The 25,342-nt window shown below is 48.7% G+C and overlaps 1 protein-coding gene and 1 long non-coding RNA gene across 4 annotated transcripts; one reads left to right on the forward strand and one right to left on the reverse strand.

The window, feature by feature from the left end:
• LOC147373085 (uncharacterized) lies at window positions 1-10,086 on the reverse strand. 2 transcript variants are annotated; one of them, XR_015164520.1, is made up of 3 exons: window positions 9,819-10,084; window positions 9,346-9,681; window positions 1-507 (listed from the first exon to the last, which is right to left on the reverse strand). It is a non-coding gene; the product is annotated as an uncharacterized LOC147373085 (long non-coding RNA). The 2 variants fall into 2 exon arrangements; XR_015164519.1 differs by lacking the exon at window positions 1-507 and having other exon boundaries at window positions 8,565-9,681; window positions 9,819-10,086.
• On the forward strand, window positions 9,992-25,154 carry LOC147373086 (DNA dC->dU-editing enzyme APOBEC-3H-like). 2 transcript variants are annotated; one of them, XM_086402887.1, is made up of 8 exons: window positions 9,992-10,345; window positions 11,876-12,041; window positions 15,488-15,767; window positions 15,952-16,066; window positions 22,467-22,623; window positions 23,538-23,805; window positions 24,054-24,169; window positions 24,906-25,154. In XM_086402887.1, exons 1-8 carry the CDS (start codon window positions 10,302-10,304, stop codon window positions 24,915-24,917), a joined length of 1,158 nt encoding a protein of 385 aa, XP_086259013.1. In that variant the 5' UTR covers window positions 9,992-10,301; the 3' UTR covers window positions 24,918-25,154. The 2 variants fall into 2 exon arrangements, with proteins under 2 accessions (XP_086259013.1, XP_086259014.1); XM_086402888.1 differs by lacking the exons at window positions 9,992-10,345; window positions 11,876-12,041; window positions 15,488-15,767; window positions 15,952-16,066 and adding an exon at window positions 19,598-19,898.
• Window positions 25,155-25,342: the final 188 nt, after the last annotated feature.

Consider the following 25,342-nt stretch of genomic DNA (forward strand, 5'->3'; position numbering starts at 1 on the left):
TCTTTTTTTTTTTTTTTAGTTTTCTGTTTTTTTTTTTTAATTTTATTTTATTTTTAAACTTTACAATATTGTATTAGTTTTGCCAAATATCAAAATGAATCCGCCACAGGTATACATTTGTTCCCCATCCTGAACCCTCCTCCCTCCCCCCTCCCCATACCATCCCTCTGGGTTGTCCCAGTGCACCAGCCCCAAGCATCCAGTATCATGCATCGAACCTGGACTGGCAACTCGTTTCATACATGATATTATATTCACGGAGCATCAGTGTTGATTTCGGGGCTGTTGGACTCTTGTGTGAACGCTGGTAGCTACTACCAAGTAGAATAGGGTAATATTGGGAGTAGCTGGAGTCAGCTGCCAGTTCCAATCCTGTCTCCACCACCTGCTGGATTATAACACTTGACAAGTTACTTGCTTCCCTGGTAGCTCAGCTGAATCCTGCAATGCAGGAGATTCCTGGGTCGGGAAGATCCGCTGGAGAAGGGTCCCTTCTGTGCTTCAGTCCTGTCTTATAAAATGGAGACAGTAATAGAACTTCTTCATAGGTGGCTGTGAAGCTTAAATGCCTTTGTTTATATTTATAGCTACACATATTATGAAGAGTGCCTGACCCATTGTAAGCAGTATACATGTGTTTGCTGTTATCCATTACTAGAAATCTGTCTCTGAAAACAGAGCATTAAACATTGTCACAAAAATGTTGTGTAAGACCCATACACCGAGAGCAGCTCTAAGAGAAGGTATGTGTGTATGTCTGACTCTTTGCAGCCCCTTGGACTGTAGCCTGACAGGCTCCTCTGTCTATGGACTTTTCCAGGTAAGAATACTGGAGCAGGTTGCCATTTCCTACTCCTGACCCAGGGATCGAACAAAGTCTCTTGTGTCTCCTACATTGGCAAGCAGACTCTTTACCTTTCTTCTTTCTTCTTTACTGGTACCACCTGGGAAGCCCCAAGAGAGGGTCAGTGAAAGCTGCTCAGTCATGTCCGACTCTTTGCAACTCCATAGACTATACAGTCCATGGGATTCTCCAGGCCAGAATAATGGAGTGGGTAGCCTTTCCCTTCTCCAGGGGATCTTCCCAACCCAGGGGTCAAACCCAAGTCTCCTGCATTGCAGGTGGGTTCTTTACTGTCTGAGCCATCAGGGAAGTCCAAGAGAAGGTAAGGGAGACCTAAATACATAGAGAGAGGTACCATGTTTGTGGATGGGAGGGTTCACTATTCACTGGGGTCAATCCTCTGGTTCCACGCAATCCCAATCCTGCCCCCTTGTGGTAGCTTTGCCACGTGTGGGCTTGGCCAGGCCAAATGACATTTCCCAGAGTTCCATTCCCAGAAGTTTTGGACCAGGCCCTGGGAGGACTGTCCTGGCTGGTTTCCAGGGAGGACGAGAAGTAGCACCTCTTCTAGGTGCTCACGTGTTGATGTGCTGACCAGACTCAGCACGCTGGTGTGAAGCAGTAACTGCCTGCAGCGGCCAGGACTTTCCCACATCCCCCTGGTCGCATTCTTATCTCGCTGAAGAAGGGCCCCAGCAGGACACCCAGACCACTGAAGTCAGAGGCAAGAATGATTGTAGGGGTTTCTGTTCACCCTTGTGTGCTCCACAGCTCGTACTGAGGGTCCCAGCTTGTTCTCATTCACCCACGCTTACATCCATCTTCCCTTGCCAGCTGCTTTCTTGCAGACTTCAGCATCAGACACAAAGACAGCATCTTACAAAGACTACTTAACCAGCCCCCACAATTCCAGAAAGTGGGAGTTCTGGAGGAAACCCTTATATGTGCCATGTGATCCCGGAGTCCCACCTCTGGGTATACATTGGAAGGAAATGAAATCAGCATGTCCGAGAGAGGGCTTTGTGAGGCATTCCGTGTTCACTGCACCATTGCTCACGACAAGGAGACAAGGAGCCAAGACAAGGAGCCAAGACAAGGAGACAACCAAAGTGCCCATCAGTGGGAGAGTGGATAAAGGAGATACTGCAAACACACACACGCATATCCTGAGATATTATTCAGTCATAAAAAGAAGAAAATCCTGCCATTTGTGACAATGTGGGTGAAAGTGGATGACGTTATACTACATGAAATAAGCCAGGGAAAGACAAAACAAAGTATGTTATCATCTATATGTGAAACTTCTTAAAAGTCAGACTCATAGACACAGACAGTATAATGGTGGTTGCCAGGGGAGGTGGGCAAATGGGGAGACGCTGGGCATCGGGTACAAATTTTCAGTCATGAGTAAGTTCTGAGGATCTAATATACAGAATGGTGACTATAGTTAATAACCCTGTATTGGAAACTTGTAATTTGCTAGAGGTAGATCTTAAGAGTTCTCACCATACAAAAGGTGACTCTGGATGTGTTAACTTGAATGTGGTCATCATTTTACAACGTATATGTGTATCAAATCATCATGTTGTATATTCTAAATACATACAATTGTATTTGTCAATTATACCTCAACAAAGCTGGAAAAAAAGAGAAGTCCTTATATGAAATGTATATATCACAGATGCCCTGATTTTCTTGGTTGAACTTTGACTAATGAACGCATCCCTGAAGTGTTACCCTCCTCCATCAACTAACCAAGAACATTAGCAAAATTTTAATGCTCATTCTACTTTGTGGGAGATGTATTTGCTTCTTGGGGGATGTGATGAAGGCTGAGCCCTGAGTGTCCCTGGTACCAATGGACAGTTGGATATTGATTTCCAGTGGGTTCAAGCTAGGGCATCAGGATCTGAATTGGATCCCTGCTTCCACCTATACCAGCACGTTGCTAAATAATTCACGTGTTAAAGACATATTTAGAACTCATCGATCATTTAAAACAATAGAGAGCAAATTTGTGGAGTATAATTGAACAGTACTTAAGATAAAATTTATCTCATAATATGCATGTATTAGAAAAGAAAAAAATTGATATTTGAAGCTTAAGTGATCAGTTCAATAAAAGGGAATAGCAAAAGGATTAACATCAAAACCTAGTACACTGAAGCAGACAAAGCTGAAAAATCTCTTCAAAAAAGAGAGAAAGCAAAAATAAACTATATTATGAGTAAAATGGAGTCATAGTTATAGACACCATAAAAAGTCTCTACCTTTTATAGAAGTACATGTCAGAAGAGAATACTATGAACACACACCAATAGATCTGAAAAATGAGGCAGAATGAACAACTTTCTAGGAAAAAAATGATAGAAATTATGCCAAAAGAAAAAGAACACATGAGTTAACCCTAAACCATTTGAAGAAATGCAATTATTAGTTTAAAAGGTCACAAAAGCAATCATATCATGTTACCAGCCCAGAAAGTTTTATGCTGAGTTCAATCAACCCTATAAGTATCAGAACTAAACTTTCTTAAGAAATAAAAAAAAGTTAAACCTCCCCTAGTTGTTTTTGAGCAGTTACAATAATCTTGATTTTAAAACTGAGTAAGAAGAATGTGAAAAAGAAAAGCTATAACCATATTTATTTATAAACATAAATATGAAAAGTCATAATTAAATTGTTAGCAAACATTCACGCCAAGGAAGTCTTAAAGAATATAGGACTTATGGACTTCCCTGGTGGCTCAGTGGTTAAGAATCTGCCTGACAATGGAGGGGACACAGGTTCGATCCCTGATCCAGGAAGATCCCACATGCCTCAGAGCAACTAAGCCCACGTGCCACAGCTCTTGATTGAGCCTGTGCTCTCGACTCTGGGAGTTGCGATTACTCAGCCCACATGCTGCAGCTGCTGAAGCCTGCGCGCCTTAGAGCCTGTGCTCTGCAACCAGAGACACCAGCCCAATGAGAAGCTCTTGCAATGCAGCTAGAGAGTAGCTCCTACCCCCTACTACTAGAAAAAAGCCCGTGCATCAACGAAGAACCAGCACAGCCCAAAATAAAGAATACAGGATGTGTAATATTTATTTCCCTATCTTAGAAGAATTTTCTTGGGACTTCTCTGGCAGTCCAGTGGTTAAGACTCTGAGCTTCCACTGCGTGGGGCACAGGTTTGAGCCCTGGTCAGGGAATTAAGATCCTGCATGCCTTGCAGCATGGCCAAGAAATGAAATTTTTAAAAAAATTAGATATCTGTCTCATATCATATACATGCATGGAAAAACTGATACATTTGAAAACATTAAAAATTAAAACATCTACCTATGGAAAGACTTCATGAACTAAGAGCCTAGTCACAGATTGGAAAGGAGTATCTGCAATGTGTATAACTGACAAAGGGTTACTATGCAGAATATTTAAAAATTCTTATAACGCAATAAGGAAAGACAAACTTCCTACTAGAAAACAGACAAAGGATGCAGCCAACAATTCTAGAAAGGGGCAGAAAATTATGAAAAGATGCTTGGTCTCCCTAGAAATCTGGAAAATATAAAATAAAACCTCAATAAGATAGCTTTTCATATTTCATCAAGTTGGGGAAATGAGAGGTCTCATAACACCAGTATTGGTGAGAATATGGGGAATTGAAAGGTTATTGCTGACCTATGAAAAGACACCGGATTCTTGGCCTCCGGAAGAAAAGAATTCAATCCGCGGCCAGAGACAAGGCTTGATCACTCAGAGCTTTTGTGCAATAGAGTTTTATTAAAGTATAAAAGGAATAGAGAAAGCTTCTGACACAGACATCAGAAGGGGGCAGAAAGAGTACCCCCTTGCTAGTGTTAGCAATGGAGTTCAATTCAGTTCAGTTCAGTCGCTCAGTCATGTCCAACTCTTTGTGATCCCATGAACTGCAGCACGCCATGACTCCCTCTCCATCATCAACTCCCGGAGTTCACCAAAACTCATGTCCATCGAGTCGGTGATGCCATCCAGCCATCTTATCCTCTGTCGTCCCCTTTTCCTCCTGCCCCCAATCCCTCCCAGCATCAGGGTCTTTTCCAATGAGTCAACTCTTCATATGAGGTGGCCAAAGTATTGGAGTTTCAGCTTTAGCATCAGCCCTTCCAATGAACACCCAGGACTGATCGCCTTTAGGATGGACTGGTTGGATCTCCTTGCCGTCCAAGGGATTCACAAGAGTCTTCTCCAGTACCACAGTTCAAAAGCATCAATTCTTCAGTGCTCAACTTTCTTCACAGTCCAACTATCACATCCATACTTGACTACTGGAAAAACCATAGCCTTGACTAGATGGACCTTTGTTGGCAAAGTAATATCTCTGCTTTTTAATATGCTATCTAGGTTGGTCATAGAGTTATATACCTTTTAATTAGTTATTACAATGAATCAAAAGAATGTCTCAAGTTTGTGAAAATTTTACCAGACCTACTCCCACAATTTACATTTTGGATAACAAGATTAGAATTTAACAATAGAAAGATCCTCCAGACCCACTCCCATAATATACATTCTAAAATATCAGAATTAGTCAGGTTTTCAGGAAGGAGAAGCTCCTCCAGCCGGATACATTGCTGTTGTATAATCCCTAGTACAAAGTTTAAACTGAGTTGTGTAATTGACTAAGACTTATTTAACTTCTATGCAGAGTATATTATGCGAAACGCTGGGCTGGAAGAAGCACAAGCTGGAATCAAGATTGCGGGGAGAAATATCAATAACCTCAGATATGCAGATGACACCACCCTTAAGGCAGAAAGTGAAGAGGAACTAAAAAATCTCTTGATAAAAGTGAAAGAGGAGAGTGAAAAGGTTGGCTTAAAGCTCAACATTCAGAAAACGAAGATCATGGCATCTGGTCCCATCACTTCATAGGAAATAGATGGGGAAACAGTGGAAACAGTGTCAGACTTTATTTTTGGGCTCCAAAATCACTGCAGATGGTGACTGCAGCCATGAAATTAAAAGACACTTACTCCTTGGAAGGAAAGTTATGACCAACCTAGATAGCATATTGAAAAGCAGAGACATTACTTTGCCAACAAAGGTTCGTCTAGTCAAGGCTATGGTTTTTCCAGTGGTCAAGTATGGATGTGAGAGTTGGACTGTGAAGAAAGCTGAGCACTGAAGAATTGATGCTTTTGAACTGTGGTGTTGGAGAAGACTCTTGAGAGTCCCTTGGACGGCAAGGAGATCCAACCAGTCCATTCTAAAGGAGATCAGCCCTGGGTGTTCTTTGGAAGGAACAATGCTGAAGCTGAAACTCCAGTATTTTGGCCTCCTCATTCGAAGAGTTGACTCATTGGAAAAGACTCTGATACTGGGAGAGATTGGGGGCAGGAGGAAAAGGGGACGACAGAGGATGAGATGGCTGGATGGCATCACTGACTTGATGGACGTGAGTTTGAGTGAATTCTGGGAGTTGGTGATGGACAGGGAGGCCTGGCTTGCTGTGATTCATGGGGTCGCAAAGAGTCGGACACAACTGAGCAACTGAACTGAACTGAACTGAACTGAACGAATGTAAAGGGAAAAAAAAGTTTGTCCTTTTCTCCTCCTCGAGAATTCCAGACCCCTAATCTCCAGTACTCTTGCCTGGAAAATCCCATGGATGGAGGAGCCTGGTGGGCTGCAGTCCATGGGGTCGCTGAGGGTTGGACACGACTGAGTGACTTCACTTTCACTTTTCACTTTCATACATTGGAGAAGGAAATGGCAACCCACTCCAGTGTTCTTGCCTGGAGAATCCCAGGGACAGGGGAGCCTGGTGGGCTGCCGTCTATGGGGTCGCACAGAGTCGGACACGACTGAAGCGACTTAGCAGCAGCAGCAGCAATCTCCACTTTAAAGTGTCTGCCTGGAATGCGGGAGACCCGAATTCGATCCCTGGATCGGGAAGATCCCCTGGAGAAGGAAATGGCAACCCACTCCAATATTCTTGCCTGGAGAATCCCATGGAAGGAGGAGCCTGGTAGGCTATAGTCCATGGGGTCACAAAGATTCGGACACGACTGAGTGACTTCATTTTCACTTTCACTTTCAATCTCCACTTTGAGAGCCCCAGACCCCTTTCTCCTTGGGGACCCTGGACTTCTTATCAATCTGCCTAGGAATTGACTCTGTCAGAATGGTAATATTTTTTGTTTCTCCTGGAAGGGTCTGCTGGTACTAGAGCTTTAGAAAACAGCTTGGGAACTTCCCTGATGGTCCAGTGGTTAAGACTGAGCTTCCAAGGCAGGGGGCCCAGGTTCGATCCCTGGTTGGGGAACTAGATCCCACATGCTGCAACTAAGACCTAGCCCAGCCAAGTAAATAGGTAAACCTTTTTTTTTTTTTAAGCAATTTGGCAGTGAGTGCCAAGTAAGGCATTTTATTCCCACAAGGAGATGTCGATCCTTTAAGGGCAGCAAAAGCTCAGCTAAAAGGAGCCATGTTCCAGGCCTCCGGGTGAGGTATTGTAGCAATGAACACGACCTCTGGGAAGGCAGGTGCACTGCAGTTTCAGCTCTGGGTGTAAAGCGGCAATTAGTGTATCGAGAGCAATATTACACCATCATTGTCCAGGCGGCAACCAAAGCAATCTTGTGGGTCACGGGCTGGTCTGGGCTAAAAGTCTGTGTCACTTGTGAACAGTGAACATCTGTGTGCAAATTTGTATGTTGAAGCCCTGTTTTGGAGTCCAAACTCATACTGCTCTCCACGGTACATGCTGACAAATTGAGAAAAGAGGTGTCAGGGCAAGCAATAGCGACTGTATTAGGAAAGCCAGCAGACCAAGAACACGGTGGACTCGTGTCCCAAAGATCCACCTTATCTGAGTTAGAATTCAGGCTTCTTTAATCCTAAAAGGAGAGGGGGTGTTGCTGGTTGTTGTGAGAATCCTTTGTTCTTGCAGCTATCCAGGTAAATCTGGTCACCATGTTCCAGTAAACCTCCAACAAGACAACTGTTACTTTCTGTTCTGCAACTTTTAATCTCTATGTGAATGGGAAAGTGCCTTTAAAGGTCAGAGGCTGGCTGGAGACTGGTCTATCACATATATTCCTGGCTCTAGGCAGCGTTCTTATATGTGTGTGTGTGTGTGTGTGTGTTTAAAGTAATCTTTATCGATTGATTTTCCCTTTTTTTAGTTTTGAGTGTGCTGCAAGGCATGTGAAGATCTCAGATTCCCCATCAAGGATTGAAGCCTACCATGGTGGCGAAAGTGCCAAATCCTAACCTCCAGACCACCAGGGAACTCCTTGATTTTCCCCTTTTTAAAAGTGTCAATAAACTGTTATTTACAACAAATCATGTGGTTAGTCTGGGGCTAGCGTCTACCACCCCTGCGTTAGAGTGGGACCCGTAACCTGAATCCATGGGAAATTCCAAGCAACATTGGTTTATAAGGCTACAGAGCCAGCGTGACTGAACACAGGCCACAGAGCACAAGGGTTCGAGCTTAAGGAACAGATTCAACCTGGAGTCAGGTTTGTTCTTCTCTGTACAGCCTGAACCCCAAGCAGGCTGGAACTTGGAGGTGGGAATGATTTCGGATGCAGTCAGGAGCAAACGGCAGCAACCGGCAACTGGAAGCAAGAACTTCGTTTCCCAGACCAGGAGTCCTAAGCCCTGGACCACAGGAGTCAGCAGGTAAGGCTAAGGTTCCTAGTCTTGCCTGCCTAATCAAGAATGAATTCAGGCAAGGAGGCAGAAGGTAAAGAGTAAAGTAAAAAGTTTATTGAAAAGAAAAAGTACATTCAGAAAGGCACAGGAGAGAGCTCCGAGAGAGAGAAATTAGCAACTTTGGGGAGTTTAAATCCTTTATAATAAATCCTTCATAAAAGGGCAGTTTTCTGAGTCTATGTCTTCCCTCAAGCCAATCACCTTACTTTGTCCTCCCTGGTTAATTTGTCTCAGGACCCTCCCCTGGGGTGCGCACGCCCACCCTAGCCCAGTTGGATCTTGAAGTGAAGGCTTCTGGGAGGAGCAAGACTCATCATGGCCTGGAATTATCCTCTGACTTTTGATTCCAAGGCTTCCCCGGTGGCCCTGGGTTGGGAAGATCTCCTGGTGAAGGAAATGGCAACCCACTCCAGTATTCTCGCCTAGAGAATTCCATGGACAGAGGAGCCTGGCGGGCTACAGTCCATGGGGTCGCTAAGAGTCAGGCTGTTGTAGCCACACATTCCGGGAAGCAAACTCACTCAGAAGGACAATGCAGATAGTGGAGTGCAGTTTATTACACCGGCGGGCCCAAGGCAGAGTCTCCTCTTAGCCAAGGACCCCAACCAGCATCTGTGAAAATCTTTTATACCCTGTGTGTATGTGTCTGAACCCACCACTCCAAATTCCTTGAGACTTACATAAACCAAGGAAAATACAATCCCAGTAACCCCATCATTCACGTGCTATGTGCTCATGTGCTCAAACAGTCAAACAGTTAGCCAATAATCAATAAACCCGAGGTTATACTCTGATAGATACAGAAAAACTTACGGCCTGTCTCGAGGAAGGGGTGATTAGTGTATGTTTTCTCTTAGGCGATGAGTAACCTAGATACGATCTTCAAGGTTCCCCTGTCTGGAGGGGTCTTATCCTTCTGTTGTTTTCATAGGCACTAAACACAGAGTTCAGAGTCCATTGGAAAGGTAGCCGAGCATGATCAGCATGAACAGGCCTAAGATGGAGTCCAGGCCCTATGAATTCCTTCTTCAAGGCAACTAATAATTTTCTACTTTATTTCTTGACTCCAAGGAGAGTTTCTGCGCGTTTGTAGGGTCTCCTCTGTCAGACAGGGTTTTTTCCTTTCATTGTCTTTGCCGTGATTATTCCCTAGAGATAAGAGACAAAGACTGGCTACTAACCCTGTAAATTCCTTAACTGGAGCCCACCTATCTCTTATCTCAAGAAATGCAAGCAGAAGGGTGGCTTATTGTAGATTTCCAACCTGGAGCCCACCTGTCTCCTACCTCATAAGGGCCACACTCCCTCATGGCGTCCATTCATTCAACAGGCAGGTGTAGAGCTAGGCGCAGATTTGGGCTGGGTGAGTGGATAGGGCGGAGAGGGATCCAGTCTGCCCTCCCCCAGTGGGATCGGCTGCGGTCTGCTCTCTTTAGCCAGGGTCTGGCCCATCCCCCTCTTGGGCATCTTTACTTTCTCTTTCCCTTTGCAGTAACGTCAGGTCCTACCCCATGGAGGGGCCTGGCCCCATCAGAGGCTGAGCTCAGCCAAGAGGGAGGGCCCAGGGGAAGGTGGGTCTGAGCCTGAGGAAGCAAAGCACCCCGGGGGCCCTCCCACCCGGGGCCCTCCTCCCACCCCCGTGCCAAACCAGGAAGGAGGGCGGGCTTCCGCAGAGCCGGCCTGGGAGGTCACTCATAGATAAGGGGTTTTTCTACCCGAGAGTCCTGAGAGAGCAAGTGGAGCCCCTGCACTCAAGACAAAGGCCAGGGATGCAACCAGCCTACCGAGGCTACAGCCAGATGCCCTGGACCAGGTACTGCTGCCCGCCCGCTCTGTCTACTGGGCCCCCTCTCCCGAGGTCTCTAGGGCTGTGTCTCATCCCTCAGCCTCCTTCTCCCTGACGTCTCTGCAGCTCCAGCCCCGTTCTTTTTCCCCCTCTGGCACCTTTTCTGAAAGGACCCTCTCCCACTTGGAGTCTTTGCCCTGTTCTGGGGAGGGGGCGCCCACTCTTGCTTCTGAACTGGCCCCTCCCACACCTCCACGCCTCTCTGAGGGTCCTCTGGCCCAGCTCTCAGTCTGAAATGCTGTGGGCCAGTTCTTTTCCCACCTGTGCTGGGCTGCACCCTCTATGAACACTTAGAATTTGGCCAAAGGATGGCTGAAGCAGCTGGTGGACTGTTTACAGCACTCCGATCCATTTTCTCTACTGTTTAGACCACTGTAAGCACAGTGTGAGAATACTTCTCTAAGGCAAGTAGAGACATCCCCTCTTCCGAGGGTACCTCAGCTCTGAGCAGAAAAATAAATGGTTTTATTTACAACCATTGGTTTAAGTAAAACCATTAAATGGTTTACAACCTGGCCACACCTTAGGTGACCACGCTTAACATTTATAACTGTACCATGGGTCTAGAATCGAGGAAAGATCAGGGGAAGTGCTCCTGTTTTAAAAGTGAGTAGGAAAGAAAGCCACATCCAAGGCTTCACACGGCTGCAAGGTCACAGATGGCATAGCTGGAGATGGCCTCGTCTGGTTGGGGCCCGGCTCCATCACTTACTGCTGTGTGACTTGGGTGGGCTACTTGCCCCCGCTGTGTCCCTGCTCCCTCCTCTATAAAATGGGCTTGGTTCCCCTGGGATTTGGGGGAGGAGTCGATGAGTTCAGATACAGAAAACACTTGAAACAGTAGCCTGAACCAGTGAATTTAGGTGTTAATCTCGTTGAAAAACTGAAACAACTATTGATATCATGTATAAAATAGATAACTAACGAGAACGGACTGTATAGCTCAGGGAACGCCACTCGGTGCTCTGTGATGACCTAAATGGGAAGGAAATCCAAAAAAGAAGGGATGCATGTTCGTGTATAGCTGATTTACTTTGCCGGACCGTAGAAACTAACACGACATTATAAAATAACTTTACTCCAATAAAAATTAACACAAGCAAACAAATGCACAAGTGAAAAGTCAGGAATGAATGGAACTGAAATGTCAAAGGATATTATTTTGTAGTGGAGAGGTTTTTATTATTTTTTATGTTTTACTAATGTTAGGCAGGAAAACTGGAGTGGGGATTAGGGTGCTACAGGAAAGAGCAGAGCCTGGGCCCTAGGGGGAGACGTCACCCACCCTGCTGACCCAGCACCGTCTTCTCTTCCCCAGTCTTCCTGTCTGCCAAAGGCAGCAGGAAATTCCCAAGGCCCAGGAGGGTTGCTGGGAAGCAGAGCACCGAGAGCAGCCAGGGCGTTGTGCTCAGGAGACACACACAGCTGGGAGAAATGCCCGGGTCGGGGTGGAGGGGGGCGTTCTCTGCATTTTCTCTTTTCTCTCTTTCGCTCCAGAGACTCCAGCGAACACATGGCACGGTTAGATCCTGAAACCTTCTACTTCCAGTTTCGCAACCTACTCTATGCCAACAGGAGGAACTGCTCCTATATCTGCTACAAGGTGGAAAGAAGGAAATACCACTCACGTGTCTCCTTCGACTGGGGGGTCTTTCATAACCAGGTACAGGCCCCAGGAAACTCTCATCGCATTTATTTGGTGCCTTAGAATTGCAGTGCGGGCAGCACAGATTTCACGTGCTGCCGGCATTGTGTCCTGCCAGGGGAGGAAAAGCCCGGGAGCAGGGAGTGGATGGCAAACTGCCCTTTTAGGATCCTTGCACAAGTTGTTTTCCCAAAGTTATGACTGGGGGATATAATTACAACTGCCATTCACTGGTTTTCCGACTGTGTTATGTCAGATACTAGGAAAATTCCTTTTGCAGTGCGTCCAGTTTTTATAAAAAATGCAGTTATAGGGACTTCCCTGGCAGTCCAGTGGTGAAAACTCGGTGCTCCCAGTGGGGGCATGGAAAACTAAGATCCCGCAAGCAGTTTGGTGGGGCCTAGATAAATAAAAGAATGCAGATATAGCAGTGATGGGGCTTCCTGGATGGCTCAAGCAGTAAAGAATTTGCCTGCAGTGCAGAAGATGCGGGACACACGGTTCTTTCCCGGGGTCGGGAAGATCACCTGGAGAAGGAAATGGCAGCCCACTCCAGTATTCTTGCCTGGAAAAGTGCATGGACAGAGGAGCCTGGTAGGCTACAGTCCTCGGGATTGCAAAGAGCTGGACACGACTGAGCGCACACGCACAGCAGTGATAGTGTCCAATGTCTTTGCAGGGTAATCGTTCAAATCTAGTTCCTGTTTCAAAAACGGGATGAAATTTTAGCCCCCAGATGCTGTCCCTCCATCACAGGTATTACAAAGGTTCATAAGCAAGTTGATATAGTGGAAAAAATTGTAATCAGTCCTATGCCATTTGGGGGCTGTCAGGGAATTCCGTGTCTTCCCATACATTTTCCTAAGTCCTTGGCCTGTGAAGTCTCTACTTGACGCTCCTGGAACCTCATACAAGATGGCAGTTGACATCCCACCAGGCTTTGTTTAGAGTCTGCTGGTGGTGGGTCTCTGAGTTGTCATCAAGCTTGGCCTTTAGCTTCGGAGGAAAGCATGTGGGCTTCCCTGGTGGCTTGGTGGTAAAGAATCCACCTGCCAGTGGAGGAGATGCAAGAGATATGGGTTCCATCCCTGAGTCAGGAAGATCCCCTGGAGAAGGGAATGGCAACCCACTCCAGTGTTCTTGCCTGGGAAATCCCATGGACAGAGGAGCCTGGTGGGCTACAGTCCATGGAGTCACAAAAGAGTCGGAGACGACTCAGTGACTTAACAACAAGGATGTGTTTAGGAAGTCTGGTCTATTGTGTTCCAGTGCCGATCAGACCCTAGTAGCTGCTCTGCTAGTTGGGTCCTCACCTGCCACACCCATTCCACTTCTGTGCCTAGGGCTTGGGATCTCACAGGGGAGACCCACAACCTTCATTCTGCCTGTCCCCCAGCTGGTGAGCACGTGGCCAGGTCTCCTGGATGACCACTGCAGCATCAGCAGTGCCTAATAAGTCCACTGCCCTGCGGCTCCTGGGGCAGCATCTCACCACTCCTGCAAAATGTCCCCCACCTGCCTGCAGCCTTTTCAGAACCTACCTGGGGAAGGCAGCTCTCATGGGCTGGGTTGGGTAGGAGTGTGTGCTGTAGCAATATTACCCCATCAAAATATAATCCGAGTCATACGTGTCATCTGACTTTTTCTACTACCCAGTATTCAAAAGATTAAGAGAAACCGATGAAATTAATATTGATAAGGTATTGGGCAATGCAGTCATCCCTCTGTATGGAGCGGGAGGTTGGTTCCAAGAACCCTGCTAACACCAAAATCTGTGGATACTGAATTCCATATGCAAGATGGCATAGCATTTGCATATAACCTACCCACATTCTCCCATATACTTTAGATCATCTCTAGCTTACTTGTGATATCTGATACAATGTAAATGCTACATAAACATTTGTAAATGCAGTGTCTATGTAAGTGAAAGAGGAGAGTGAAAAAGCTGGCTTAAAACTCAACTTTCAAAAAACTAAGATCATGGCATCCAGTCCCATCAGTTGATGGCAAATAGATGGGGAAAAAGTGGAAACAGTGACAGGTTTTATTTTCCTGGGCTCCCAAACCAATGTGGATGGCAACTGCAGCCAGGAAATTAAAAGATGCTTGCTGCTTGGAAGAAAGCATATGACAAGCCTAGATAGTGTATTAAAAAGCAGACATCTCTTTGCTAACAAAGGTCCATATAGTCAAAGCTATGGTTTTTTTCAGTAGTCATGTACGGATGTGAGAGCTGGATTATAAAAAAGGCTGAGCACCAAAGAACTGATGATTTTGAATTGTGCTGGAGAAGACTCTTGCGAGTCCCTTGGACTGCAAGGAGATCCAACCAGTTATTCCTAAAGGAAATCAAGCCTGAATATTCACTGGAAGGACTGAGGCTGATGCTGAAGCTCCAATACTTTGGCTACCTGATGCAAAGAGCCAACTCACTGGAAAAGACCCTGATGCTGAGAAAGATTGAGGGCAGGAGGAGAAGGGGACAATAGAGGATGAGATGGTTGGATGGCATCATCAACACAATAGACATGAGTCTGAGCAAACTCCAGGAGATGGTGAAGGACAGGGAAGCCTGGAGTGCCGTAGTCCATGGGGTCATAAAGAGTCAGACACAACTTAGCGAATGAACAAGATGTTATGTAAATTGTTGCCAGCCGGGCAAATTCAAGTTTTGTCTTTTGAAACTTTCTGGAATTTCCTTTTTCTGAATAATTTCAATAGGTGGTTGGTTGAATCCACAGATGAGCAGCCCTCAGATAAGAGAATTGTCTGTGTATCTAAGCTATATACTTATATGAATTTTATAATGCATAACTAATATAAAACTTCATGAGATAGTTTGCATTCTTTTTTGTTCATACTAAGTCACTGAAACGAACTGTGTTTTTTATTTTTAACATTTATTTATTTGGCTGCTCCAGGCAGCATACGGGATCTGTTTTAGTTGCTGCCTGTGGGGTCTAGTTCCCTGACCAGGGATCGAACCCCGGTCCCCTGCATTGAGAGCGTGGAGTCTTAGCCACTGGACCACCAGGGAAATCCCTTAACTGTGTATTTTCACACCTGCCACACAACTCCCTTCACTCGAGCCACACGTCAGATGCTCTGTAGAGGTGTGTGGCTGGTGGGTTCCCTGAGGTGCTGGGCAGCTCTGTGAGCCTCCTAGCAGACAGCAGCCAGGGAACCAACCTGGACCCCAGAGGGCATGGCACGAAGCCGGACTCAGGATACTTGTAGAATGAATGCTTGAGAGGATGGATGTTGGAATGAATGGATGAGTGGGTGACTGTGGGAAGGGACAACTAAGGAAGAAAAGAAGGGAGGGGACAGATGGAAAGAAGGGATAACTAGTAAGCCACCTGCCTCTGGGACACCAGCCCCTGACTCCTCCTCCTGCTGCCACCCGCACGGCCTGCTCTGCCGCCAAGAACAACCGCGCTTTCCTCCTCCGTCTCTCCCAGGTCTATGATGGGACTCGCTGCCACACCGAACTCCGCTTCCTGTCTTGGTTCCGCGCCGAGAAGCTGCGCTCTAACGAGCGTTACCACATCACCTGGTTCATGTCATGGAGCCCCTGCATGAAGTGTGCGAAGGAGGTGGCTGACTTCCTGGGGAGGCACCAGAATGTGACGCTGAGCATCTTCACCGCCCGTCTCTACAACTTCCAGGAGGAGAGGTCCAGGCAGGGGCTGCTCAGGCTGAGCGACCAGGGAGCCCATGTGGACATTATGTCCTACCAAGGTGAGAGCAGAGGGGGCTGGGGGGCTGGGCGAGGGGAGGTATGGGGGGGCACCTAGAATACCTCCCGAGAAAGAGGGGAGTGGGAGGGGAGCCTGGGGAGCGGGGAGGAGGGCCCAGGGCACAGGGAGAGGGTCAGCAGAGGACAGGCCCAGTTCTGACAGCTCTGCTTTCCTCTTTATCTCAGAATTCAAATACTGTTGGAAAAAGTTTGTAAACAGTCAGAGGAGGCCCTTCAGGCCTTGGAAGAAACTATACAGAAATTATCAGCGGCTGGTTGAAGAGCTTGAGGACATTCTCGGGTGAGGGCTTCTTTAGCCTCCCCTTTACCCCGACCCACGGCCTCCCCCTCACCTCCGCCCACTGTTACCTCCCTTCTCAGCCTCCTCTTCCCCCCGCCCCGGTCCTGCCGGGCCCCTGCCCTTGAACCTTTCCTCAGTCCTCTCTCCTTTCTTCTCCCAGCGTCTCCCTCTCCCCCAGCAAGGGGGCCCCCGCCTCCTCCCATCTCACGCGCTGACCCAACCTTGTTACTGAACTGAACATAAGTGGGTATGAACATGTATACGTGTGAAAATGAGATTTGAAAAACAACCTTGAAGACTGACTTGACTAATCAGAGAACGAGGATTCCTGATGGGAGTGACTGTATTCGTTCGCTAGGGCGTCAGCAACAAAACTCCGCAGACTTGTTAAGTCACTCTGGTGACTTAACAAGACGCATTAATTTTTCTCGCTGTCATGGAGGCTAGAAGTCCAAGACCAAGGTGATGGCAGGCTGGGTTTTCCTGCGGCCTCTCTCCTTGGCCACAGGTGGCTGCCTTCTCGCTGTGTCCTCAGATGGCCTTTCTTCTGTGCGTGACCTCTGGGGAGCCCCTGGTGTCCCTCTGTGTGTCCCAATCTCCTCTGCTTATAAGGACATTGGGGCTTCCCAGCTGGCGCTAGTGGTAAAGAACCTGCCTGCCAATGCAGGAGACGTTGGAGATGCAGGTTCAATCCCTGGGTCAGGAAGATCCCCTGGAGAAGGGCATGGCAACGCATTCCAGTATTCTTGCCTAAAGAATCCTCTGGCCAGAGGAGCCCGGCAGGCTACAGACCACTGGGTTGTAAAGAGTCGGACACGACTGAAGCAACTTAGCACACACAAGGACATCAGTCAGATTGGAGTAAGAGTCACCCTAAGACAGTGGTCCCCAACCTTTTTGGCACCAGGAACCAGTTTCATGGAAGACAATGTTTTTCCATGGACCGGAGGGTTGAGAAGAGGATGCTTTGGGGATGATTCTCATAAAGAGCATGCAACCTAGGTCCCTTGATTGCACAGTTCACAGTAGGGTTTGCACTCCTGTATGTGTGAGCTAAGTTGCTTCAGTCATTTCCAATTCTTTGCCACCCCATGGACTGTAGCCCGCCGAGCTCCTCTGTCCATAGCATTCTCCAGGCAAGAATACTGGAGTGGATTGCCAAGCCCTCCTGCAGGAGATCTTCCTGACCCAGGGATTGAACCCGAGTCTCTTCTGGCTCCTGCATTGGCAGGCGGGTTCTTTACCACTAATGCCACCTGGGAAGCCCTATTTGTGCTTCCATGAGAATCTAATGCTGCCCCTGACCTGATGGGAGGCAGAGCTCAGGCAGTAACGTGAGCGATGGGAAGCGGTTGTAAATACAGATAAAGCTTTGCTCACTTGCCCACCGCTCACTTCCTGCTGTGCAGACCCTTTCTAACAGACCACAGACAGGTGCCAGTCCATGGCCCGGAGGCTGGGGACCCCAGCCCTAAGAGCTTGCTCTTAATTCAATCACTGCCTTCAAGGTCCTATCTCAGTTACGGTCACGTTCTGAGGAAGTGGAAGTGGGGACTTCAGAATATGGATTTGGAGCTCACAGTTCAGCCCCTACAATGACCAAGGGCATCTCTGAGCTGAGCGGGCGCAGTGACAGCAGGATCCTGGTCCTGTGTATCTCTCTCCAGGTTATGCCCCACCCCTTGACCCTGACTCGTCTGCTTCCATTCTAGACCTTGGTGCCCCCACAACCCCACCCTCACCCCACCATCACTCTGACATCATCACAGTCCGAGCTCACTCTGCTCATTCCTGGTCCCATTCCCACATTGCTGCCAGCGATGAAGTACTGAGGATGGTGATGGAGAGTGAGTGGGGGCGGGGGGTAGTTAATGGTTAAGTTTACATTTAAATAGGCCTTTAGGGGAAAAGGTAGGATTGGGCACTTGAGGATTGAGATGATCAGAAATTTTCCCAAAAGCAGAACAGAAAGTGGAAGGGCCTCCAGGAGTCAGGTCAGAGACCACAGCTCGGCTGCTCAAGGTAGATCAGAACGTGAGTGTCTGGCCCTGTGATTGCAGAGCCAGCAGCCACATAAACGCACAGAGGAGGAGGAACTCAGTGGAGATTCCAGAAAGGGTGGCGGGAACGATGGCAAGGGGTAAAGAGAGTAAGCTCCTGATGAGCTGGGTTTCTGGGCCACCAGAGGCACAGGAAGGACTGGCAAGTAGGAAGCTGTTGGTTTGGAATCTGTCATAAAGTCCTCGTGGAGAAGGTCGGGGGGTCCCACTCCTCTTGGCATCTGGCATGAATTGTCAGTGGCAGCAGATGCTTGTCCGTTTGCTCTCCCCTCTTGTTTGCACTGCTGCCTGGGGGTCCTGAGCAGAGTCCCGGGGGGTCCCTGGCTGCTTCAGCTCATCTGCCTCGATGCCCTCCCTCTTGGTGTTTCCTTCAAGGAGGGAGGCACAGACGGACACAGCTGTGGATGACACACGTCCTGATTGTCTCCAGCATTGAAAGGGCCCCAGTGGCCAGCTCAAAATGCCCCGCTCCTGGCATGCCTGCATCTCGGCCCATCCCCGGCAGCTCATGGGGATTTCTAGGGCCGGGGCTGGAGGATTGCTGTCATTAGGGAAAGGCCAGCAAAGGGTTTCAGACTTCTTGTCCACCCTTCCTGCTTCTCAGGCCAGGGGTGACTTAGCTCTGAGTCTGACCAACACTTCAGCGTGCAGATCTGATCAGTCTTCCCAGAAGGACCCAGATCATTCTAGACTTTTCCATTGGCTGTGACCCTGGGCATTAGGACAAAGGGAGGTAAAGGGGACAGCATTCTTATAGATCCTCTAACTTCCTGCCCAAGGTCTTGTTACCCCCGAGGCCACACCAGGGCCTGTGGGGCAGAAGGGGGTGTGTGCAGGGTCCGAGAGCAGTGAGATGACAAGCTGGGAAAAGTTAACTTAGGAGTTGCATCTGTGTGCAATCTGGACCGGAGGTGGCCACGACTGCTCTAAGACCTCCTCCCTAGGTTTCCCCTTTCCCCAGAGCTACTTTTTCATCTGGAGGTCTTGACATGACAAGGTAAGCAGGCAGCTTACCCTTTCTTTTGTACCCACCCTCCACCCACTCTTTTTAATGGAACAATGGGGAAGCGGGAGGAGGGAGCCAGGCCAGGCTGCCTGGACAGCTTTCCAGTTCTTTCATATTTGCTGTGTGACCTTGAGAGACTGTCTTAGCCTGTCCGTGCTAGGACCTCATCTAAAATGTCAGGATAACGATCCTCCCTGCTTGAGGCTGTCGGGGCGCTGGGGTGGCTGATGGTGCACAGATCTGCCCAACACAGGGCTGGAGATGAAGATCTGTAGTGCTGACCCCCAGCCCTCCTTTTCCATCCTGCCCAGAGTACTTTCCATCCTTGCCAGGGTACTAAATGACAACAAAGTACCAAGCCGGGGTGGGTGGAGAGAGCATCAGCTTGCCCCTCCCCCAGTGGGAGCAGCCTCTGTCCTGCTCTCTACAGCCAAGGTCTGGCCCATCCCTCTTGCTGGCATCTTTACTTTCTCTTTCCCCTTTGCAGTAATGTCGGTCCTGCCCATCCATCAGAGGCTGAGCTCTGCCAAGAGGGAGGGCCCCAGAGAAGGCGGGTCTGAACCCGAGGAATCAAAGCACCCCAGGGCCCTCCCACGCCTGGTGCCAAAACAGGAAGTGGGTGGAGCCTCAGCTGAGATGGCTGGGAGGTTGCTTTCAGATCAGGGACTGTCCTAAAAGCAGGGGTCCTGGGAGTGTCTATGACCGAGGGCTGGGCTGGGTCAGGCCATCCTGGGCAAGGAGCTTGCGTTTGGACTCCCGGAACCAGGTAAGTCAAGAGCCTGGGAGGAGGAAGAGGATGGAGAAAAAGAAAACCAGCCTAGGACCTCCCGCCTCAGCTTCCCCAGGCCAGAAGGGCATCTGCCACTCAGAAAGCTGTCGGGGAACATTCTCAGATAAGGGACTCTCCCAAGGCCAAGGGCAGCCTGCTGAGAGGGAGGTGGAGCCAGAGCGCCCAGTGCCAGGGCAAGCCGAGACTGCCAAGGGGGCTGGAGCCAGGCTGTGGGGACCAGGTATCGATGCCAGTTCTCCTCTCAGCCTCGGGCTCTGCCACCATCCACTCCCAGCCCTGGGTTCTCTCTCTGGCTCCTTCCCTGCAGGGCTCCACTTCTGTTCCTCCTCTTGCCTCAGGCCTCCCAGCCTCGCCTCTGCCACAGCCTGTCTGTCTGTGTCCCTGGCCATCTCTGTGTCTGGCCCTGGCCATATCCCATAGACATGGCCCCCAGGTCTTCCTGAAGCTTTTTGTGCACCCTCAATCCTAGACTTTAGGTTCAAGGATGATTGAAACAATGTCTGGAGTCAGCTACAAAAGCGTTTTTGTAAAACTTTATTTTAAAGGCACAATTTTGCAAAAGAATACTCTCATTTCTGCTCTGTGGAGGGAAAACTCTCCAAGATAAGAAGATAACTCATTTCCCATGAAGACACTACCAAGTGTGAAAAATTCAATTGATCTTTAAATACTTCTTAAAGGTTGTTTCTGTCACACCTACAGTTTTAGCTAGTCAAGGTCAAGGTGCAACATATGTGCTATGAAGATAAGTCCTCTCGTCTGAAATGTGAAGGGTCTAAGCCTTGAGTTGTCTGGGTGTCCCCAGGACTGGGGAGTTTCCCAGAACACGGGGACTTCAGGGCTAAAATCAGGAAGACTCTGGGCAGATGGGGCAGTGGTTGTCTTAGATGTGCTGCAAATGGGATTTCCCTTCTGATCTGGCCACCAGTTCCCCTCACCGGGAGTATGAACTTCAGGGGAGGTCAGTGGTGGGTAATGAAGGGTCCCAGTCCAGAGGTGGTCTCTTTAGCAGTTGTTCTCCAAATCCACCTAAAGTTTTACTGATTAACACGAGGCATGTTAGGTTTCCATTGATAAGATAGGTTTCCACTGGTGAAATCTGTGGCTTTGCTAATTAGAATAACAGATACCAGAAATGGTTTTTCGTTGGTGGAACTGGTGATATTTCAGTGAGTCAGCTGGAAATATGGCAGAGCTTTTCCACCCTTGTAGGCAGAGTGTTGCAACCCGGGGTCTGGGCTATGAGGGCATCCTTAGTTTGGTTCCTGTGCCAGTTCCGATGCTCTGAGGTCACCTGTGTCTGACGCGATGATAGGCCAAGTGACATTACCGTGGGTGGAGAGTCCAAAAGGACGGTGGTCTGAGGCCATCAAGCCTCCCAAGCTTGTTCAGGCTGGCATCTGCTTGGCCTTGGGTGTCCACGTGTGGTGGGGCTCTGGCCAGAGCGTACCTTCATGCACCTCCCTGGGTCTGGCAGGAAGGCTCCTGGTTGTATCCACCTGCTTCAATTTGTGCAGAGCCAGCAGCGTTTATTGAAAAAAAATGGGATTTCTTGAAATCCCATGAACAGAGGAGCCTGGCAGGCTACAGTCTATGGGGTCACAAAGAGTCAGATACGACTTAGTGACCAAACAACTACGAAGCCCTGGGGGTGTCTGGTCTACAACTCATCTCCTCTGGCCTCAGGCACCCTGATCGGATTCTGATCAAGATACGGATGCTTGAGGAGTGTGGGGTTAATGGATGAGTGAGTGAGTGAAGGAATACCTAATGAAGGAAAGAAGGAGGTTCTTTCCTTGTGCTGTGGGCAAGCTCGCATACTAGAACCTCGTGGTTCTGCATTTCCACGTAGGCTGGGCCACTTTGCAATGTATTACATGAAGGAAAGCAAGGTACAAAACGAAATACTTTACAGAGTACAAGCATAATGGGCGGGGGAGAAAAAGCTAAGTGAGTGCTTCCACCAAAGGTGTCTGTTGCAACACACCCTTGGTGACAGCAGTTTTTCCTGGTCATGTACCTCTGTGCTCTTTCTACAGACAGAAGTGTGATACACACACCTCAGCCAGGAGCACAAAGAGTTAACGGACAAACACCAGCTTCCATCCCCCCATCCCCCAAAGAGAAAGGGTTCTGACATTAGACATGAGATTGAGGTGCTTGTGGGACCTACACAGAGGGGTCTGGGGCTCAGGACAAAGATGTGAGAGCCGAGGAAGGACATGCAGTGTTCAGTTCTCGGGGTGCCCCCGCCCTACCCTAGCCCAGGCATCCTGCCTGCAGTGTCCTCTAGCGTGGGCTGGAGTGGAGGGGTTCTCTTTCAGGCCAGAGGTGGGAGGTGGTCTCTGAGGTGGGAGAACTCACACTCTTCCGTCTCCCTCCCCGGTCCCCCTGGTCAGCCAAGAAGGAAGAGACCCTCCCATACCTCCCCTTAAGGGCCCAGGCGAGCCCAAGGAATTGGGTTCAGAATGTAACCCAGCCTAGGGTGGCACCAGAGAAAGAACGCTCTCTGCATCTTGGATTTTCTCCTTCCTTGTTGCACAGAAACACGATGAATCTGCTAAGAGAAATTCTGTTCAAGCAGCAGTTTGGCAACCAGCCCCGGGTCCCAGCACCTTACTACAGGAGGAAGACCTACCTGTGCTACCAGCTGAAGCAGCTTAATGACTTGACGCTTGACAGAGGCTGCTTCCGCAACAAGGTGCCAGACGGGTCCTCTGGGTACAGGGCCGGAAGGGGCTAACCTCATCCATGCAGGGGAAATCGCGAGACTCAGCAGAGTCTGAGTTAACCCAGCTTCCCAGGAACTCTCCACCTTCTTCCCCATCCCAGGCCACCACAGAAGCCCTTCCTTCCAGCACAAAGTCTTCCTGCTCCTCTTTGAGAAGTTCATGTTTTCTCATCCTCCAGGTCTCAGCTCAGTCATCACTCCGGGAAGCCAAGCGCTCTTCCAAGGACTGAGCACCTAACCTCACCTGCAAGATCTCCATCACATTTCTGCCTTTCTGCTCATCTTTCTACCTGTCTGTTCTTCCTCTCTTCCTCCCTGACCTGCTCCTTGGTACTACCCTCAGGTTCAAACATCTCCAGACAACCTCCTGATTGTGTCCAAACACCAGCTCACACTCTACCTGGTGGCTCAGTGGTAAAGAATCCACCTGCCAACACAGGAGATGCGGGTTTGATCCCTGGGTTGGGGAGATCCCCTGGAGAAGAGAATGGCAACCCACTCCAGTATCCTTGCCTGGGAAATCCCATGGACAGAGGCGACTGGTAGGCTATAGTCCATGGGGTCACAAAGAGTTAGACATGACTTAGTGACTAAATAACTACGAAGCCCTGGGGGTGTCTGGTCTACAACCCGTCTCCTCTGGCCACAAGGACCCTGATCAGATTCCGGTCAAGATACAGATGTGTGGAATTAATGGATGAGTGAGTGAGTGAAGGAATACACAATGAACAAAAGGAGGTTCTTTCTTTGTGGTATAGGCAAGCTCACATCCTAGAAAGTTCACAGGATAGAGCCCCTCATCCCCAACTTCACCCTCCATGTGTGACCTCTGGCCTCTGCCTTCTAACCAGCCCTTCCTGCTCTCTGTCTTATACCCTCTCCAGAAGCAGCGGCATGCAGAAATTCGCTTTATTGACAAGATCAACTCACTGGATCTGAACCCGAGCCAGAGCTACAAAATCATCTGCTATATCACATGGAGCCCTTGCCCGAACTGTGCCAATGAGCTGGTCAATTTCATCACCAGGAATAACCACCTGAAACTGGAGATCTTTGCCTCCCGCCTGTACTTCCACTGGATCAAGCCATTTAAGATGGGGCTGCAGGATCTGCAGAAAGCTGGGATCTCAGTGGCTGTCATGACCCACACAGGTAGGAAGAGAGACAGAGCTGTCAGTGCCCTGGAGGTTCTACAAGTTCCAAGAGCGAAAGCCACTGCGTGGGAGTGGGAGAAGAGGGGAGGCTGGGCAGGAAGGACGCAGGCCCAGTTGGGACTCAAGGGGTGATACCACCTGGAGGGGAAATTCCAGGGACAGGAATAGAAAGAAGCGGGAAGGAAGGAGGAAACCTGCTCCTCTGCCCTCAGGGCCTGACTCTGCTTCTCTCTCTCATATCTCAAGAGTTTGAAGACTGCTGGGAACAGTTTGTGGACAACCAGTCAAGGCCCTTCCAGCCCTGGGACAAGCTGGAGCAATACAGTGCGAGCATAAGACGAAGGCTCCAGAGGATCCTAACGGTGAGAAGCCAGCCCCAAAGCAGGTCCCCGGCCTCTCCCCAACTCCCTCGCCAGCTTCAGCCTCCCCACTTCTATCATCTGTCCTCTGCTTGCTGTCTCCCACCCCCCACTCCCTTCTCTTTTCTCATGACACCTCCTTTTGGCTCCCTCTCCCAGGCGTTTGCAGTTCCTTCCATGTCTGTCTTGATAGATCCTTTTTGTTTGTTTGCTTCAGGTCTTCTTTGTGGCTTCCCTGATGGCTCAGATAGTAAAGAATCTGCCTGCAATGCAGGAGATCTGGATGTGATCCCTGGGTCAGGAAGATCCCCTGGAGAAGGGAATGGCTAGCCACTCCCATGTTTTTGCCTGGAGAAGTCCATGGACAGAGGAGCCTGGCGGGCTACTGTAGACTATAGTCCACGGGGCCACAAAGAGTCGGACACGACCGAGTGACTGACACTTCTTTGTGGCACACAGCCTCTTAGATGCCCTGCAGCATGTGGGATATTAGTTCCTCTACCAGGGTTCGAACTTGAGTCCCCTACATTGGAATGCAGACTCTTTACCACTGGACCACCAGGGAAGCCCCTTAATAAATTCTCCTTAGCTCTCTGTTTCCCTCCAGGCCTCCAGGGCGCACTTGACTCAGTTCTTTTCCTTTGCATTTCTAGTCCCTGCGTTTTCAGCATCACCTCTCCTCCCCTACCTCCCTCACAGTTTCCTGCCAATCAAAGCTTTCTCATTCCTCTCTCAACAGGCCCCAATTTAGAAAAGATCTTCAGAGGCTTGAGCATCAGACTCTCATCCCTTTGTCATTACGGAGTGACTCAAGATGACAGTTCCTGGGGCATCCCAATGCTTCATGAACTGCTGACTCTCAGGATCGAGGAACAAGCTCCACAGGCAAGCCGGACCCTTGCCCAAGTCCAGAGATCTTTCTTCTGTTTTCTAAGTGGGAAAAATTTTTTTAATTGAAAAAAATAATAATAAAGACAATTTGAAAGTCTGTAAAACTTTACTTTCTAAAAGGGTTACGTAAGGATTAGTCTTTCCTTCATTAAACGATGAGTACAAAGAACTTTAGTGCTACAGCTCTAAGGAAAAATTTGCTTTAGAATTCCTAGTAGAGTCTGGAATAGTGGGATCATTTTGTGATTCAACTATGCTCTATTCCTTCTCTATATCTAACATTTG

The sequence above is a fragment of the Bos grunniens genome, chromosome 5, assembly GCF_055505025.1.
Source record: "Bos grunniens cultivar Pamir isolate PY7600 chromosome 5, Bosgru_T2T1.0, whole genome shotgun sequence".
Lineage (NCBI taxonomy): Eukaryota > Metazoa > Chordata > Mammalia > Artiodactyla > Bovidae > Bos > Bos grunniens.

Bases quoted from the DNA above. Each gene is read 5' to 3' on its own strand.
- LOC147373086 (XM_086402887.1), top strand. From the start codon at position 10,302: ATGCAACCAGCCTACCGAGGCTACAGCCAGATGCCCTGGACCAG. The intron at 15,768-15,951 runs GTGAGAGCAGAG...TCTTTATCTCAG, and splicing joins GGACATTATGTCCTACCAAG to AATTCAAATACTGTTGGAAA. The intron at 23,806-24,053 runs GTAGGAAGAGAG...TCATATCTCAAG, and splicing joins GGCTGTCATGACCCACACAG to AGTTTGAAGACTGCTGGGAA.